Source organism: Sarcophilus harrisii, chromosome 1, assembly GCF_902635505.1.
Source record: "Sarcophilus harrisii chromosome 1, mSarHar1.11, whole genome shotgun sequence".
Classification (NCBI taxonomy): domain Eukaryota; kingdom Metazoa; phylum Chordata; class Mammalia; order Dasyuromorphia; family Dasyuridae; genus Sarcophilus; species Sarcophilus harrisii.
The window spans coordinates 202,843,541-202,864,071 of NC_045426.1; the positions used below are offsets into that span (position 1 = coordinate 202,843,541).

The 20,531-nt window shown below is 33.8% G+C and overlaps 1 protein-coding gene across 11 annotated transcripts in view; it reads right to left on the reverse strand.

Moving 5' to 3' along the window:
* FER (FER tyrosine kinase) overlaps positions 1 to 20,531 on the reverse strand; it is a 248,539-nt gene that overhangs the window by 161,203 nt on the left and 66,805 nt on the right. For all 11 annotated transcript variants that reach the window (XM_031968671.1, XM_031968672.1, XM_031968658.1 and 8 more), the window contains 2 exons: positions 17,759 to 17,948; positions 312 to 404 (listed from right to left, as the gene is read on the reverse strand). In XM_031968671.1, the coding sequence (XP_031824531.1) occupies positions 312 to 404; positions 17,759 to 17,948 (283 nt within the window). The remainder of the gene's footprint in view (positions 1 to 311; positions 405 to 17,758; positions 17,949 to 20,531) is intronic.

Sequence of the window (20,531 nt, forward strand, 5' to 3'; positions counted from 1 at the left end):
AGACTTGATGTACTTTTAAAACCAAAATAACATTAAAAACTACTAATATATAGATAATATTTTGCCAACTCATAATTTCATAAAGTGATTTAAATTATCATACAATGCAACTGATCCTACTATTGATCAAATTAGGCCTCCAAGTACCTTTAAAGCAAAGAGAATTTCTGTAGGTATAGTTTACAAATTACATATTTTCCATCAACTCCTCTCCTAGTGACTCACTGAGGCATAACAAAATGAAAAATCACATCTCATTTTTAGAACGATAGGAAGATTTACAAAAGCACAGAACAGTTAATCCTACTTACTGATGAAGAGCCCAACATAGATTTGGGAGACCGAATCATCCCAGCAATGGAGTGCCGAAGTGACTCGAATTTGGATAACTTTTCTTTCCTTTCCTAATTTGGAGGAAGAAAAAAAGTTGTCAATAAAGATGCATTTTGATAAGAATATTGTTGTAATATCCTTAAATTCTAAGTTAAAAAAGAAAAATTCATCGACATTAAATTCTCCAAATTTTTTTCCAAACTAACTTTCATCTAGACCTTAGGGTTGTATGGAATATCCTTAGGATAAAGGAAGCAATGAGTTGAAGTTACAAAGCCCTAAATTTCAGCTTGGTGTCTAAATGAAAAGGAAAAAAAAAAAAAAAAAAAGGAAAGGAAGACTACTAATAGAACATAGAAATAACAGGTCTTGTTCCATTTTTAAATGTCCCTGGGTCCAGCAAACCTTTACAAGGATGATAAACTAAATTAACAATGTTACATAAAGCCAAACAACTGCAGAGATGTAGGGTTCTCTTTTTTAATTCTTTATTCTGACAATATTTTAAGAGAAATAAAAAAACTACTTCAAAAGAAATAGAAAAGAAGGGAATTTTGATAAGGTAAAAAAATTATTTTAAAACAAAGAAATAGAGAAATGTTTTCTTCTATTGCATGATCCCCCAAATCTTACTGTTCATTATTGTGCTTTTTAGAAATCACCACAACTGCTAAAATATTAGTGATAATTTGATAAAGAGATAGTTTGATCTTTCTGTTGAGTAAATTTCAGTTTTCAACTTATCTTAATATTAAGAACATTCATAAGTAAGGAAAGGAAACAAATTATGCTGAAAAATATGGTAATCAAAATATTTTAAAAACAAATTCAAAGACCTGTAAGGAATCCTAGTAAGTAAAGAATCTTGAGTCCCATCCATATCTTTTACTTAACTTTTTGCTAAAAGCATTAGAATGTGTTTGCAGTATCTGATGGACTAATAGGAAAAAACAAAAATTGGAAAGCCATCCTTTCTTATGCATTAATCAATGATTATCCCTTTATTGCAGGCCTGTTTTACCCCCAGAAACCTGATCAGTTCTTTCAAGAAACATAGTCCTCCTAAAGGAATGAACAAATATTCTTCTTGGTGGGGCTCTTGTAATGCAGCATCCTGTATGTGGAAGACTTTTCATTTCAAGAGTCATGTATCAAATGAGAATACTTAGTGTAGTGCTTTCTTTGTTCTCAGCTTATAAAATCCCTTTAGTAGAAAGAGGATCTGGCTGGGAAGCAGTAAAGCTTGCCTAGCAATAGTGCCCACTTGAGACTCTGAAGAGCTGTGACCATGAATTTTCCCAGCCAAGGAATTCAGATGTTAGTGCTTCCTCAGAGTGGTGATGATGTATATAATATGTTGGTTGCTATGGTGTCATTGTTATGGCAGTCACTATATGATTGTGTATTACTTTTGTGCTATGAATTTCCTCTTCCCTTATGTCTTATTTAAATCAAGATCTGAGAATAATAAACTTGTATCCATCCTCTTTAAGATTATACCTGCTGAACTGCAGGGCCTTGACTTCCTTTACTTTTCTGTCAAAAGACTAACTCCTGATATCTAAGGGACTGTCTCTTTATTCAGTTTGCACAAAAGTCCCATTCCTGGGGTCTCTTTCCTTTAAAAAAAGTTACAAGGTATACTGCTGATATTTTTGTCAAATAGGGGGTAGCTAGCTACCCCTAAACTCCATCAATTTTGAGAGAAGAAACTGTTCATACTTTGTGAATGAAGGAATGAATGAAAAAAATTAAGTGCTTACTATGTGCAAAATATGGGGGACACAAAATCAATGGAGATTCCCTAACCTTCAGAAGCTTATATTAGAATAATAGCAGGAAACCATATGTTTAGATAGGGGCATGATGAGTATTTTGTTCTAGAAAGTTACAGAAATGGATAAGGCAACAATAGGGCAGCCCACTGACCATGGTGTAAAGGGTAAGCAGGGTACAGATAAATTTTTTAAACTTAAGATATCAAAACCTTAGTTTTCTTTGTCACTTCTCCCTTATCTTCTATAGCTTCATCAACCAGAGAAATCAATTGATCAAGGTGGTCCTAAGAGACTCCCACTACAGCTTTCATACAGTTTTAAGACTTAGATGGATCTGGAATTTCATTTATAAGAGTCTTCCTTACAGTGATACAAGACCCCTGTTATTAACCTTTGATTTAGAAAAATTATAATATTATAAATAGAATACTAGTGTGGGACCAAATTTCAAATCTCACTAGATCACCAGGTAGTGCTAGATGAGATTTGAAATTTGATCCCACATAAGTTACTTAACTAGTTACTAAACAACTATGTGCTACATACAACTTTCAAGGGCTAAAGAAATGTGGCAACTTTAGTGGAAGGAAAAATCAATGGGAAAAAAATCATATAACCTATATTTATGTAAATTTCAAGATGTCAAAAAAATAGAAATGTTTTAGAATGATGGGATTGTTAAGGACTAGTAAGGAGCCATATTTTCCAGAAATGCTTCTCAAAGCATGCAGGAGAAACTACATGTATAAAAGAAAAAACTCATCACCACCTTGAACTGACATAATTTGTTGTTTGCATCCCAAGCTGGATTCCCTGTATAATCCTTAGGAGGCAAGATAGGTGCCAGTCAGTCTGTGCCAGGCTGGGAAAATGCTTATCCAGCTGGAATCCTTTGCAGATAAGCAGACCCTCCTATTTTTATAGTTCTGTCAATCCCAAGAAGAAAAAATATAGTTTTGCCATCTCTCTGCTGTACTCCTTTGGGAGGGGTTTTGCCTTTTACACACCTTTACTGCACCTTTCCCCTTCCATGCCTCATCCCTTCCTATTTTCTCCTCTTCCTTTTGTTGTACTGTCAAAAATATGCAAACTTTTGTAAGGATTGTGAACTCCTTGAGTTCCACATGCACATCCATTTCTCTTGTAATAAATTTGGCTTTCATACAAGTCTCATGATGTTTTGAGTGGATTTCAGACTGAAAGTCTGTTCCAGAAGTTGAATTACTATATTTTATATAGTAATTACATATATTTTATATGTGAAGAATATTTTTTTAAAAATTTTTTTTATTGTAATAACTTTTTATTGACAGAACCCATGCCAGGATAATTTTTTACAACATTATCCCTTGCACTCACTTCTGTTCTGATTTTTTCCTCTCTCTCCCTCTACCCTCTCCCCTAGATGGCAAGCAGTCCTATATATGTTGAATATGTTGCAGTATATCCTAGATACAATATATGTGTGCAGAAACAAACATTTCTCTTGTTGCACAGGGAGAATTGGATTCAGAAGGTAAAAATAACCTGGAAAGGAAAACAAAAATGCAAACAGTTAACATTCATTTCCCAGTTTCTTTCTTTGGGTGTAGCTGCTTCTGTCCATCATTGATCAATTGAAACTGAATTAGGTCTCTTTGTCAAAGAAATCCACTTCCATCAGAATACATCCTCATACAGTATCGTTGTTGAAGTATATAATGATCTCCTGGTTCTGCTCATTTCACTTAGCATCAGTTCATGTAAGTCTCTCCAAGCCTTTTTGTATTCATCTTGCTGGTCATTTCTTACAGAACAATAATATTCCATAACATTCATATACCACAATTTACCCAACCATTCTCCAATTGAAGGGCATCCATTCATTTTCCAGTTTCTAGCCACTACAAACAGAGCTGCCACAAACATTTTGGCACATGCAGATCCCTTTTCCTTCTTTATTATCTCCTTGGGGCATAAGCCCAGTAGTAACACTGCTGGATCAAAGGGTATGCACAGTTTGATAACTTTTTGGGCATAATTCCAGATTGCTCTCCAGAATGGTTGGATTGGTTCACAATTCCACCAACAATGCATCAGTGTCCCAGTTTTCCCACATCCCCTCCAACAATCATCATTTTTTCCTGTCATCTTAGCCAATCTGACAGATGTGTAGTGCTATCTCAGAGTTGTCTTAATTTGCATTTCTCTGATTAATAGTGATTTGGAACACTCATATGAGTGGAAACAGTTTCAATTTCATCATCTGAAAATTGTCTGTTCATATCCTTTGACCATTTATCAATTGGAGAATGGCTTTGGTTTCTTATATATTAGAGTCAATTCTCTATATAATTTGGAAATGAGGCCTTTATCAGAATCTTTAACTGTGAAGATGTTTTCCCAGTTTGTTGCTTCCCTTCTAATCTTGTTTGCATTAGTTTTGTTTGTACAAAGACTTTTTAAATTGATGTAATCAAAATTTTCTATTTTGTGATCAATAATGGTTTCTAGTTCATCTTTGGTCACAAATTTCTTCCTCCCCCACAGGTCTGAGAGATAAACTATGTTCCTCTAATTTATTTATAATCTCGTTCTTTATGCCTAAATCATGGACCCATTTTGATCTTAACTTGGTATATGGTGTTAAGTGTGGGTCCATGGTGAAGAATATTTGTAAATAAAGTGGGGTATGTGTGTGTGTGTGTGTGTGTGTGTGTGTATATCAAAGCAAACTGCTCATGATGGTGAAGTGAAGTAATGAAACCCAACTCCCTGGACAAACACTCCAACAAAGATCTCAGAGAAACATCAGACCATGTCATAAATGGAAAACTAAAAAGTAACCAAAATAGATCATTTTTTTCAGAACAGGGTCACAAATTCAACCCAAAGGGAAAGAAGTATGTAATGGATGTGGAAGAAGATCAAGATCCCAGAGGACTGAAAAGCAGAACAGAGCTGACTACAATGAGCCCTCAGACAAAGAGACCTCAGTATTGTCACCAACCCCAGAGATAAGATAGAATCTTAGAACCAGATTGCTGGAGGAAAGAGAACACAGCACTTAATTCAGGGGAGGAAATCTTTGCACAAGATTTCAGGGGTAGAATACTGCCACAGGGCTACAGCTGCACATGTATAGAATAATTATACACAGGTATACATACACACAGACATACACCTATATTTATAAATTTGTGTCTGATGGTAGCCATCTCTAGAGTGAGGAGAGGGAGAGAAGAAAAAAGGAAAAAAGTTACATAACTTTCTTTAAAAGGAATAGCAAGTTGTACATAACAGATTTGCAGTTTCAAATGCAATCATCTTTTCTTTCTATCCTATTGTATACTGTATTTCTATGTTATAGAAACACAAGATTTTATGTTTTAAGTTCAAACTAAAATTAATAAAAAATCTAAAAAACAGGAATTGTTCTACATCTCTAACTCTCGGCTTTCATTAGAGTTAAAGAATAAAAGGTTAAAATTTATAAAAAAGAATAACCAAACCACAAATTTCACAAACTACTAAAACCATAAATATCAGTTCATTAAGGCACATGAAAAACATAGTCAACATGTACACTATGTCAAAATGTATATTACAAATTAATGATTACATATGTACATATTAGGAATTAATTCACTAATATTTTTAGTTCCTAATAAATTCTATCAGTAACAGAAAAATAAGAAGGCAACATTAGTAGACCCCACAGCAACCAATTCAATTGTCTTGACATATGAAAACTTCTTTGACAATATAAGGAAATCAATGCCTTCTCATTCTGAGAAGGAATTATATTATTCTTTCTCTCTTTCCATTCCCTATTAGCTCAGATGAGAAGATCCTAAGTTTGTGAGGATACTGGTAAAAACTGCTAGAGTTCGAGGAAAATGCCCTTTTCTTTCACTCTGGCCTGAGAGTTATGGTTGGGAGCAGGATTTCTCACAACTGGTCAGTTTGGGCAGTGAAGCTACAGCTTTTATGGAGGGGGGTCACCCATCACCCTCTGCTGCCCCTCCCACATTCCTGCCTGGCCCCCCTCTCCCCTTACTCCCCAGCCCTGCCTCTTCCCTGTTTCCCCGTTATCCCTCCACTCTCCCCATCACTCTCCCACCCCCAATCCCTCCCCCAGGATCACTGCACCCCCTTACCAAGTCTTTGGTAAACAAGGACTTCTCAGCTTCTTTCAAGGCACAGGCTCTACACAAGAGGGAGTCCCTTTCCCGGGACTTACCGCACTTCACACACTTGTAGGAAGTTGCCATTTGGCCTGCTCCCTGCAGGCCCAGGGCGGGGCTAAGCTTGGCCTCTGCTGCCCCCTGAGGACTGAGCGGGGCCTGCTGTTGAGGCTGCATCCCAGGCCTCAGGAGCAGGCCACAAACAGCCTCTCTAGGTTCCTGTATCTCATTTGATCCTCATCCCACTCCAGGAGGATGGATGCTATCAATATCCTCATTGCACAGATGAGGAAACTGAGGCAAAAAGGGGTTAAGTAATTTGCTCAGGATCACACAGCCAGATTTGAACCCAGTCCTCCTGAGAGCTTCCTGAGTTTAAATTTTGTCTCACTTAATAGCTGTGTGACTGTGGACAAGTCCTTTAACCCTGTTTGCCTCAGTTTCCTCATCTATAAAACAAGTCAGAGAAAGAAAGAGCAAACCATTCTTGTATCTTTGCCAAGAAAATAAATCCCAATGGGATTACAAAAATCTGGACATGATCTTGTAGAGGTGAAAGAGACATGAGGTAGCAATCAATTAGAGGGAAGAATTGAGGGTAAATATTAGCTTGAAGATACAGCTTATTAGAAGGATAACAAAGGGATGGTTTAGGAGATAAATATAATGAGCCCATTTGGGGCACATTGAGTTTGAAATACCTACAAGACATTCTATCACAGCCTGGTTTCACTGTATGTTAGTTTCCCTTTTGCGCTCTATAACCCAGACAAATACACATGACACTTTATCTCTCATCTCTTTCTTACTATTCATTTCTTGATAAAACTTAAGAGTGCACTATATAGCACTGTTTACTTATATTGACCTTGAAGTCCATTGAAACCTTCAGACCGTTATCACACTTACTATTTGCATTTCTCCAAATTAAAACTCCTCTTCAAATTTTATGACCTCATAGACATTTATAAGATTTTTAAAAATTTTATCTTCATCATTCTTTTCTATAAAGAAAAGTTTAGTATTAATCAATTTGAAGTTTCTACTATACTCTTTCCTTCCCTTAATCATTTACTTCATTTATTGCTTAAAAAAAATAAACAAAATTGACTCTAGCATCAATTCTTAAGAAACTGCTGTTTACCTTGCTCTCTCCAAAGAAGTAATTTTATACTTAATATTCATATTTAATTTGTAGAGAAGATGAAGATTTCTGTGGCCAAAATACAATGTAAAATATTTAGGTTTTTGCTGTGGGCAGACATGCATTAAGACTGTGCAGTAGAGAAAGTGTTGTAATCAAGAAGAATTGAGTTCAAATCATATCTCAGGCACTTTTCTATCTTCTAGTCCTGGACAATTCACTACATTTCTGTCTACATCAGTTTCTTCATTTGTCAAATGTAGCTAATAAAAGCAAGTACCTTCTGGAATTGTTGTAAAGCTAAAATAAGTTATTTGTAAAGCACTTTGTAATCCTCAAAGCACTATGTAAATGGTAAATATTTGTCCCTTCTAGGCCTGAGTTTATCATCTTGCAATATCTGTAATAGAATTTCATTATGCTGGAAGAAACATGGAAAAATCATAAGATTGTCAGACTCCTTAGTTGATGTGTCATCTGTAACTGAAGGCTTTGACTGTTATCTCAGATGCAGAATTTGAAAAATAAAGACCAAATGATAGTCTGCTGGGATTCTTCCTGGCATTTATTAGATGAGGGTAGTACTATCTACTTCTATTATAAAGGAGAATCTTTAGCCATTTAACCTTAGCAGATTAAAGTTCAGACGGCCTAGCTAGCCCTGGAGATAGAAACAAAAGGAATAGTATCAAGAGAATCCAAGAGAGTCATGCTGAGAGGAACAGAGCAGTAGAGACTAGAGGATGAGGCTGGAGTAGTACAAGAAAGTAAATATTCTTGACCCCATGAAAAGCAAACCAAATGAGAACAGTATGATGATAAAAACAAAACATCAAGTGCCCCAAAGAACAAATTGTATATTCTATTCTCTTCCTCCATGAGAGGCTAGTTTTTTCATTTAAAGTAATGAAACCATCGTTGAAACTTGACTGGCTCAGAAGACTAACGTTTACAATATTTCTGGTCACCTAAATGGAAAACAACTATAAAGATGTCTCTCCGATACTTGCCAGAACACAACAGGTAAAAGAACTTTGCTCAGCTGAATAATCTATTCCAGAAATCTTCGATGTATATCTTTGTTGAAACTGTTGTGGCTTTAGTTAATTAACGGCAGGAGGCTTAGTAGACTTTGAATTAGTGACTAGAAGACACAGACTCGGGTTTCACAAGTTCAACCCAGAGGAAGAGACTCTAGCAGAAGTGGTTCATTGTCAAAAGAATGAGCACTGGAATGAGTACAGGCAAAACTAAGTTCATTATGACATTATATACTGTACTCTAGAAGTGATTAGTACTGATGCTGAATGAAACAAGCAGAACCAGAAATACATTACACACACAACAGGACTGTGCAATGATCAACTATGAAAGACTTGGTTCTTCTCAGTGGTTCAGTGATCCAAAGTAATCACAATAATCTTTGTATAGGAAATGCCATCTGCACCCAGAAAGAGAATTATGGAGACTGAATGAACATCAACACATACTATGTTCACTTCTTTTTTCTGGGGTTTTTTCCTCTCCCATGATTTTTCCCTTTTGTTCTGATTTTTCTCTCCCAACATAATTCAAAAGAAAATGTGTATTTAAAAAGTTAATATACATGCATAACCAGAAAAAAATAAAAGAAACAAACACACATAAAGTAATTAGCCCCTCTATGTAAATGGGCTGGTACTACAACACCTAGTGATCACATACTACTGTCCCCTGTAGGAGGGCTTGGAAGACAAAAGGGTGAAATTATTTGAAGGGAATATGCTTTCAGTCAACAGAGAAGTTAAAGTGTCCAGCCCCAATAGAAGAAGTAGGATAGTCTCTCAGAAGCATCTCATAGAGTTAAGATTTTTTTATTCCCACTCCCAAGAAGGAGGAGGTCTGGGTCAGAAGCCCAGGGAACATCCTTGATCCATGATAAAAACCAGTAAAATTGCAGGAAGGGTCATTATCTTTGGTCTAAGTGATACTTTTGCATATGGTCACTTCTTTACATTGAGAGACAAATTGGAAACTGCAAGAAATTAACATTACCACATGGACATGATTATTTAGACCCAGGATTTAACCATTCCAAAGTAGAAGAAGTAGGGAGCCACAGAAGAATGTGAAGTTTCTAACTGTAATTTTCCTATATTGTCACTCCTTAAGGGAACAGAGATACATTGTTTTGTTTTTCCTCCTTTTAAAGCTTTTCTTTCCCATCTTTCAGGCTGCCTAAATCAGACTTCTTGAATACTTGAATTATACTTGAAAACTAAATAGATCAGTATTAACTCTAAAGTCATAAAAGTGGTGAAAGGTCCTCTAGAACCCAACTTCTTAAACTGGGGTTTGTGACTCCATGAGGTCTCATAACAAGATCAGGGTCATGAAATTATTATTTATTATCAGCTAAAGTTTTACTGGTGTACTTATACCAATTTTTTTTATCTTGTATATCAATATATGCCTACATTTTATATAACTATATACGTAGAATCAAGTAAAATTTCTTGGTGAAAAGGGGTCATGGGTGGGAAAACTTCAAGAAGCCCTGCTCTAGAAGTAAAATCTTACGCTGTTCTCCCATGAGTTACGATTATTATTTTTTCCTTAATAGGGATTAAAACAATCCTTGAAACTTGATCGACTCAGGATACTGAAGGCTCAAACTAATGACACTGTTTACTAGTCACCTGAGTACACAATAGCTACAAGAAGTTCCAGGCTCTTTCTTCCGAGTGAAAGCAGACTTTAATGATCACTTTATAAAAGGAAACTTCACTCAGTTCAATCAATATCAGGTATCCTCAATGCATATCCTTATTGAACATTCTGCTAATATGCTGTGACTATTCTCTGGCATAAGAGAAAGACATAAGATTCTCCTCTTGTCTTTTGTTTTCTATGGTAGGGTTCACAGTGACACTCCCTTTATATAGGTGCTACTGTCAATAGGTTAAGAACTTATCTGGAAATCCAATTAACATTCTAGGAAAGGCCCATGAACCAGCCAGAAAGAAGGGAAAAGAGCCCCTCAATGATGCCAAGAATAATGTATAAAATTAAGACCAGAGATCAGTTCAAGGCTAATTTGATTGGCAATTGACCAGGAAAGGGAAAGAGGAATGAGAAGAGGAAAAAGAGAAGTGAAGAAAGAGGAATATTTGATATACAATTCAAATATATACAGAGTAAAACTCAGATATGAGTCAAATAAGCTGAGAAGGTCACAAGAGCAGGACTGTTTTCACAGAAGGGAAAGATGCTCTCTAAAGTGCCCTTCTGAGAGTGGGATATTCAAACCCTGATTTTGATAACTACCTAATTAGCTGTTTTGGATGTCAAGGTTCATAACATAAAGGTAATTCTGGTTAACAGATATATCCTGGATGGAAAGGACCAAGACCAGTCAGGCAGGCCTAAGAACCAGGAAAAAACAGTGAAACAAAACTTAGATAGAAAAGGGTATGAATGAGAAATTTTAAAAGTTACAGAAGACTGAGAAAAGGCTACTAGGTTTGGCAATTAGGAGATCTTTGCTAACTTTGAAGAGAGCAATTCAAGGAACAACAAACAGGCTAGTGTCTGTATCTCAGAATACATATTACAAATTGTAATAAGACTAGAAAGGTAAGAGGGAAATGTAATTTAGGGCAGTCATGAAATCATATGTATGCTTATAAGAACTGACAACACACTAATAAGGCATACATTCAATATTGATAAACATTTATCTAGTAGATGCATGCAACAACAAAAAACGACAAACCTTTATAGACTATTTGATGATAACATCAAGCCTAATAAGATCTATCAACCTGATTCCTAAAAGTATCAGTAAACATGTCTTATTGCTCATGACAAGGTTCCCTCCAAGATAGCATTCTGGCAAATCTCCATCAATTACCCCTGCTCTGGAATGAATAGAGAATGCTTACATTTTCAGGTACAAAGAACACAGGAGTCTGCCCTAGGTGAATCAGACTGAGGGCAGACTGGTCCTGACTAAAGGTATTTACAAGTTACATTTGAGTTCTTACTGGTTTTCAGTTACCAAAGCTTATAATAAAAAGAAACTATCAATCAAACCAAGGGCATCATAAAGTGCTTATCTGTTACTTATAAGATTTGGGAGATACACACACATTCAATAGCAGTTATCTACCAAACTTGTAGTTTACCAAATGTACATACACACACCATTGTGAAACTATACTACAGAAATCATTCTTATTCTAAAAAAAAAAAAAAAAAATTTGTAGGGTCAAATAGAAGTGTTTGAGGACACTTTTGAACTCAAATCTTCCTGACTCCAGGCCCAGAACTCTAACCACTGAGCCACATAGCTCCCTCCATGGCAAACAGAGGTCAGAGAATTAATAAATATTTGAGATCAGATTAGAATTCAGATTTGAAACCAGGTCCCTCATTCTATCCACTAAGTCCACTTAATGGGCTTTAATACCAATGGATAAAGTACAAATGATCTACAAAAAAGAAGGTTGAAAACAGTCCTTCCTAAGTGAATGAGCAGCCCAAACTCATTTGAATCTTTACAAATTTCCATCAAATGTCTCTGCCATGTTTTGGGGCTTGATGGAATTAGTACAATTTCATTTTTAAAAAGGACAATCTAAGGATTTCTCCATGAACAAACATAATGAAGTTGAAGTGTGACTGGGATCTCCTCCACAACAATGGCTAACACTGAAGCATACCTCCATGTTTTATGGTTCATGTGATTTTTATGATCAGAAGTTTGCAGAAGAGGTCTATCTCTGTTTTATATTTTTGAAGGAATCTTGAGTGGGAGAAACCTTGAAAAAGAGTTTATAATTGATTTCAGAAAAGCCTGAAAAGACTTACATGAATTGATGCTTAGTGAAGTGAGTAGAATGAAGAGAATTTTGCACACATTAACAACAAAATTATGTGATGATCAACTGTGATGGACTTGGCTCTTTTCGATAATGAGATGAGTCAAGGAAATTACAATAGACTTGTGATGGAAAGAACAATCTGCATCCAGAGAGACAACTATGGAGAATGAATGTGGATCTAAGCATAGCATTTTCACCTTTTTGTTATTATTATTTGTTTGCTTGGGTTTTTTTCTTTCTTGTTTTTTTCCCCTTTTTGATCTGATTTTTCTTGTGCAACCTGATAAATATGGAAATAAGTTTAGAAGAATTGCACGTTTTACTTATATTGGATTACTACCATTCTAGGGGAGAGAGAAAATTTTGGAATAAAAGATTTTGCAATGTTGAAAACTATCTTTGCATTTATTTGAAAAAATAAATAGCTATAAAAACAATATAATTTTGGTCTCCCAGTCTAAATGTTTATGATAAGCAAAATAAAATAAATACAGTGATATCATCTATTCACCACATCTTTCCATTCGGTGCATATAGAACATTATTTGTGAAAACTCACTTATTCCCTACTAAAACACCCATCTAAGAGACCTTTAATTTCTATAAAAATAATATAAAAATATAGGACAGAAGTGATGATCTCTTGGGAATCTTATCTTGTAGTTAAAAAATATGAGGCTTCTTTGTAGTGTCCAGAAACTGGAAACTGAGTGGATGCCCATCAATGGGAGAATGGCTGAATAAATTGTGGTATATGAATGTTATAGAATATTATTATTCTGTAAGAAATGACCAGCAGGATGATTTCAGAAAGGCCTGGAGAGACTTACATGAACTGATGCTGAGTGAAATGAACAGAACCAGGAGGTTATTATATACTTCAACAACAATACCATATGATGATCAATTCTGATGGACCTGGCCATCTTCAGCAATGAGATGAACCAAACAATTCCAATAGAGCAGTAATGAACCAGCTACACCCAGAAAAAGAACTCTGGGAGATGACTATGAACCACTACATAGAACTCACAATCCCTCTATTTTTATCTCCCTGCACTTTTGATTTCCTTCACAGGCTAATTGTACACTATTCAAACTCCAATTTTTTTTGTACAGCAAAATAATAACTGTTTGGACATGTATACATATATTGCATTTAACTTATACTTTAGCATATTTAACATGTATTGGTCAATCTGCCATCTGGGAGAAGGGGTAGGGGAAAAGAGGAGGGAAAAAGTTGGAACAAAAGGATTTGCAAATGTCAATGCTGAAAAATTACCTATGCATATATCTTGTAAATAAAAAGCTATAATTAAAAAAAATATATATATATATCTATATATATGAGGGCTTTTCCCTACACTGTTAATATTGTACTTCTCTTCATGTATCTTCACAATTGTGTTGCCTCCAGTGTGGATATCTTCTATATGTGCTTGATCCAGTCCAGGTGTTTTTTTTTTTTCTATCTTTGGTCTCTTTAGTGTTATCTCTACTTTTCTGTAAGCATATCTACTAGATCCAAGGGTGGCAGTTCCACAATTTTTGATGGAGAAAAATGTTTATTACATGAACTTCTTACAAATCTTCCCTTTTTCTTCAGTTTATTGTCCTCTTTCCATTTTTACCATTAATTGTCTTCAGTATGAATGCTGGAAATCTAGTCAAATTTTCTTTAAATTGGCTTTATGCTCTACTTCTTTTGCAAATATATGTCAGATTAAACATGGCTTAATAATCATTCATCATCCTTCCTATTTAACTGAACTACAAAGGAATGTACTTCAACATTACTAGTTCAGGCCCAGTTTATATGCTCCTACATTATCTATTCTACAAAACCAGGAACTCTGAAACTATTAATTTTGTGTTGTGGTCCATTATATTCAAGTCTTATATACCATAGGTTTCTAATCTCTACAGTTTTGTACAAATTTTATTATTTTTAAATTTAATCTGCATAAGCAATATAGCATTAATATCATGTAAAAATACTTCTTAAAACAGAAGGAAATTATATGTTTCGCTTTTAATATTCAAACTAAATGTAGTCATGATACAAAATTAAACATAAAGTTTTCTTTATAAATACTGACAGTGTTTCATGTCAATGAGACAAATCTTAAATAACTTAATCAGTCTGCATTATTACCAATAGAATGATGGGATAATAAATTGCTTCAAATTGATTTTTTAAATTGAAATCTCTCCCATTTCTAAACATGCTATATTTATAACTTTCCACTGGCTATTATTAACAAATGTAATACACTCCTTACTGACATCCATATCACTGAATCTTTTTTTTTTTATGATGCAATTCTAGAATCATTTTCTATATGGAGCTTTGCTTGATTTCCCCCTAACTTGGTATTCTCTCACTTCCAAACTATATAATATTTCATTACTTAGTATTTATTTGGATTTATTCTCTCTTATCAATACTATTCCAAAGTGATTTTCTGTAAATTATGAATTTAACATATCATTAACCTTCTCAATCAATTCCAGTTGCTCTCATCGCCTCCAAGATCAAAAATGAACATTTGTTTAGTTTTTAAAGCCTTATATAACTAGCCCCAATCTACTTTTTCAGACTCTGACATTATTCCTGCAACTAGTTAAAGTTGCTTACTCTCTAATCCCCAATTATTATATCTCACTCTTAAAAGAATAAGGTTTTTCATTTTCCCTTTATTACATTTAGCACCATATATTATTATTTTTTTCAACAATTAATAGATTACAACACAACACAGAACAAAGAACTACTGAATCCTAAAATAAGATATAAAATGTGGTCACAATCATAATAATGCTGAAAGTTTTCAGTGTTAAAATTCTTTATATGTGTGTGTGTGTGTGTGTGTGTATTCTTTATGTGTGTGTGTGTGTGTGTTTATGTATATATATATAAAAACCTACAATATACTTCTAAAGTCATGAAACAAATGAAATAACCTCTGTAGATATAATGCCATGGAATATTTTTCTTCAAATTTTATAATCATTTCAAAATTTTTAAAGGGCTGCATAGCAGTTAAAAAGATTTACTTTGAAAAATCTCCTTTCCCTCAAAAACACAGCTATAATATGACTTATACAAAGTCATATTTTGCTTATTCTTTAAACATTTGAAATTAATGTAAATTTTACAAATTATATGATATCAACAAAGTAATTATGGTCCTCTCAAAAAGCATGACTATACCAACAAAACAGAAAATACATCTCTCACAATTTACTCAATGCCAATTAATCAACTCTTATTCAATTTATTGTTATTTGATTGGTGAATTAAGCAGAACAGAATTAAATGAAATAATTATGTTAGTTGATGCTATTTAGATAAAGCATAGTACTAGAATATTAAGTATAATAATAAAACCAAAGTAAGATTCTGAGGGAATAAGCATGGACAATGAAAAAAAGCAAATTAGCTTTTTTGTAAGTGATATGATAGTTTATTTAAAGAACTCTAGGGAGTTAACTGAAACAATAACTTCAGCAAAGTTGCAGGATATAAAATAAACCCCACATAAATCTGCATTTCTGTATATCTACAAAATCTACTAGAAAGAGACAAACTATCCATTTTAAAAGAACTACATGTTGTATAAAATACATGGAAGTCTATCTGCCAAGATACATATAGGAATTGTATAAATACAATCATAAAACATTCTATACAAATAAAGATCTAAGTAATCAAAGAAATATTAAATATGAGCAGACCAAGGTATTATAATGAAAGGGATAATACTAAATGTAAGTTAATTTATTAACTGAGTACCATACCAATAAACTACCAAAGGATTACTCCCCAAAACTTGAAAAAATAAAATAAAATGCACTGTATTTTGCAGTGGGAACAAATGATCAAGAATAAAGAATAAATTGGGGTGGGAGAAGTACAAAGGAGGACTTACATTATAGATCTAAACCTAAACTAAACTAAAAAGCAACATCAATACAAATTGGTAGTGGTAAAGAAACTGAGAAGGGATCAGTGGAACAAATGAGAAAAATAAAACACAGAAGTAAATTACTACAGTAGCTTAGTGATCAATAAATCCAAAGATCTCAGGTATTAGGGCAAGAACTCACTGTTTTAATAAGAATATCAAAATTGTCATCATAAATGCTGCTAGCTTCTATGTGTCCTTGCTATAATACCTCCGTGTGAGTATAAGAGTGGCTCGGTATAGGACCTTCTTATCCTAATTCACAGGCTTTCCCTAATTCTGAGAAAATTGAAAAGCAGTCTGGCAAAAACTAAGTATAAGCCAATATCTCATACCATATACCAGGACAACTTCTAAATAATTTTATGACTTAAACATATAGAATGATATCACATAAATGTGAAAATATGTTTAAAACAATTACATATATTTAACCTGTACTGGATAACTTAGTGTCTGGAGGGGAGAGAAGGGAGAAAAATTTAGAATACAAGATTTTGCAATGAGAAGTGTTGAAAACTATCTTTACATGTATTTTAAAAATAAAAAGCTATTATTTAAAAAAAAAAGAGTGTATCACAAAAATAATAGAGGAACAAGAAAGAAATTACCTGTCAAATCTATGGTTCATGACCAAACAAGGAATAAGTCAAAAAATGTAAAATATAAAAATCTGATTATGTAAAATGTAAACAATTTTGCACAAACAAAAACATTTCAACTAAAATTATAAAAGATATAAGCAAAGAAAGAAAAAAAACTTTGTGGCAAATTCCTCAGATAAAGGAATATAATCTTGTAAACACAATCTACTATGAAAGCCTTAATAACTCTGAACTGTGATGGATTTACAGTATGGACTGAACTGTTTGGGTTGTTTTTCTGTTTTTGCTTTTTTTGCATAGGATCAACAGACTAAGTTGTTTTGTTTTACTATATATGTTTAAAACTCACAATTTTGGTGTTCATAAGAGAAAACATTACTGTAAAACAATGTAAATACATGCCAACTAACTATTTAAACACAAGTTCCAGTACTGCCAATTAAAGTTATTCTTATATTAAGTATTTCATAGTCTACAGAAAAAGTGAAGGATACCAAGAAAGGAAAATATAAGTATAAAATATGCATTGAGAAGTAGTATGGCTTACCAGATAGAGCCAGCTTCAAAACCAAAAAGATCCACATTCACTTTCTGCTTCCTACACATGATACAGTTGCATAACTCTGGGCAAATCTAGTAATATTTCAGGACTCTAGGTAAATTTCTACAAAAGTTCAGTTATAGAAAAATTGACAACCTCCATAGATAAGGTGAACTTCCTCATCTGGGAATTCCTAGTATTCAGTTTTACATTAAGTTTGATTTTGCAAAATATCTATATTCTAGCATAATTGTTACTTTAACAAATATTAACTGATATACTAAGAGCACCCCCCCCAATACCCTTAGCAACAACCTTCTCTAGTTATTACCAGTGTGGACCACTGTTCACTTACCATAGATGTAACAGATCTAGCATCTTCTTCATAATTGAAGACAGGAGGTGGCTCTTTTCCATCATTCTCTTGCACCTTTTGTTCAAGGAGTTCTTTTTGTGCTGTGAACTTTGCCTCAGCACATCTTAACTGCTGGACTGACTGTTTTAGTTCTTCTAGTGCCTGTTTCTGGCTCAGCAGAAGCACAATACTAAGAGAGAATAAAAGAAACATAAATGAATTAAAAACAATTATGCTAAAGAGTATAGTCACCAAGGCAGCTAACTGGCACAGTGGCTAAAGCACCAGCCCTGAATTCAGGATGACCTGAGTTCAAATCTGGTCTTAGACACACTGGCTGTGTGATCCTGGGGCAAGTCACTTAACCCCAACTGCCTCAGCCAAAACAAAAAAAAGTATAGTCGTGTCAAAAAGAAATATGAAAAAACTTTATAAATCATATAGCTTTAAAAAGCAATTAGTAGGGACACATGAAGCACTTTCTATGAGTGGTAGGCTCTGGCAATGCAAACATAAAGATTTAAAACAATCCTTACTTACAGGAGATTGCTTTACTTATAGGAAGCATACATTCTAATGGAAGGAATTAAAGTTGTGTGTGTGTGTGTGTGTGTGTGTGTGTGTGTGTGTGTGTACATAAAATAAATATAGAGAGAATCAATGCAAATCAATACAAAGTAGTTAGATAGTACATAAGGTGGTTTGAGAAAGCACTAACAAAAGCTTCAGATATAAGATGGTGCTTGAGTTTGTCCTGAAGAAAAGAGTCATGTGGAAAAGGATAGGCATTCTTTCCAAGTATGGGGAATAACAAAGTAAAAAGACACAGTAACAGGAGATAAACTCCTATGAGGAAAAGAGAGGTGCTCAGTTTAAATTATAGAGTATAGAAGGAGGAAAATGGAAGCTGAAAATGGAAAAATATGTTAGAACCAGATACTGGTGCATATTAAAAGTTAACAAAGGTTTTTATTCAATTTCCGAGTAAAAAAAATCTTGTACAGTTATTAAATAAAATTTAAACTATTTCAAACAGTTTATTTCATCTTTTATCTTTTTAAATTATTTTTATGTTCTGAGAAAGTGCATATTATTTTAATGTATTTATTTTTATATAAAATATAAAATTCAATAGTGTAAAATATGTAAATCTACACATATAATACATATATATATTATATACACACACACATATATATATATATATATATATATATAAAAAGGGGTACCTAATGAAAAACATTTTACTAACAGTGATGTGAGATTAAAAAAAAATTTGGAGACCATTACTGTAGATGCTTCCTAATAAAAACACAGATTCTAGAATTTTGTCAGAAATCAAAGTCAAGCTCAGTGTTCTACAGTTTAAGGATTTCATCCTTTTTTCCATTTTGAAAATAAAGCCCTTCTCCAGCCTTGTGATTCCCAATTTCCACAACCTTTCAATGATCACTGTCAGTGGCTCATCCCATCTCCCTTTTTTTATTAGCTGAGTATTTAGTTCATGTGGACCATACTTGCACTCATTAATAGAAACTTGATGATTTTTTATTTTCTCTTTCTTTATCTTGAGTATCAATTCCCTATAACCATTCTTGCTCCATACTTCCAAGGGCCAAGTACATTGTTTTTGGCAGAAAGAAATTAATTTTGTATATGTTTGTACAGATTTCTGATAAAAGCAATCTACCAATCCCTCTCCTTCCCCCATAACAAATTAGGCAATTTTTCTTAAAAGTTATTGAGAACATCCTCAAGTCTTGGCTGGATCAGAGGACAAAAGATTACAGACGTTGACATTTGCTGGTTGTTTAAATACAAAGAAGCCATGAGGAATTCCAGGGCCATGCCAGTGCTTGGAGGGTGAGTTGATAACTTGGATAAGGAAGTTTCATTTCCCTGAATAAAATGAAAATACCTCCAGTGTCTTATCTTTTCTGAATATCCCTCTCCTACTATGGCTGTGTAAAAGTATTTTTGTTAACTGTTAAATGACTTTAAATTGTTTCATAGTATTTTATCAAATAAAAATTAACAAGGTAGACCCTGTGCCAGTATGTATATATTAAATAGTTTCTGTTTAGAAAGTAAAAAGGCAGAGACTGTTTCACTTTTGCCTTTGAATTCCTGGCACTTCACTAGTATTTAATGAATTTAGATGATTAATTTAATCTAGTTTACCCTGGATAATACCTTCCAAAAATCTATCTTTAAAAATTTTAAGTCAGATGTGGGTATTCACATCATTCTCTTCAGGTAATAAGGTGGTGTAGTAGATAGCGTGCTGGACATGGAGTAGTTAAAGCTGAGTATGAATCCTTTCTCAGAGACATACTAGCTGTGTGATCCTAAGCAATTCACTTCCCTCATATGTAAAATGGAGTCAGTAATAATCCCTACTTCACAGTGTTTTATGAGGCTCAAATAATATTATATAGATAAAAGTGCACTATAAAATAAAAAGTTCAGCATAAATGTGAACTATTATTATTATGACATATACTATTTTTCTCCCTCACTGGAACTGGTTTTTTTTGTGTGTTTTCTTAATTTCAATTTTTGTGCTTCTCATCTTTCTTGCAATGAATTTACCTGAAAAACTTTAGACCAGGAGATCCTATCTATTCTTCGTGGGCATCCCCTTGAAATATACTTATATAAAATATAAAGCACATGTGAGAACTAAGAAGATTTAATAATGTTATAACTATAAAATGATGTATCAAAAATAAATTTCTCATATATGTACATAGCCTGTATGCAGGTTTAGGTA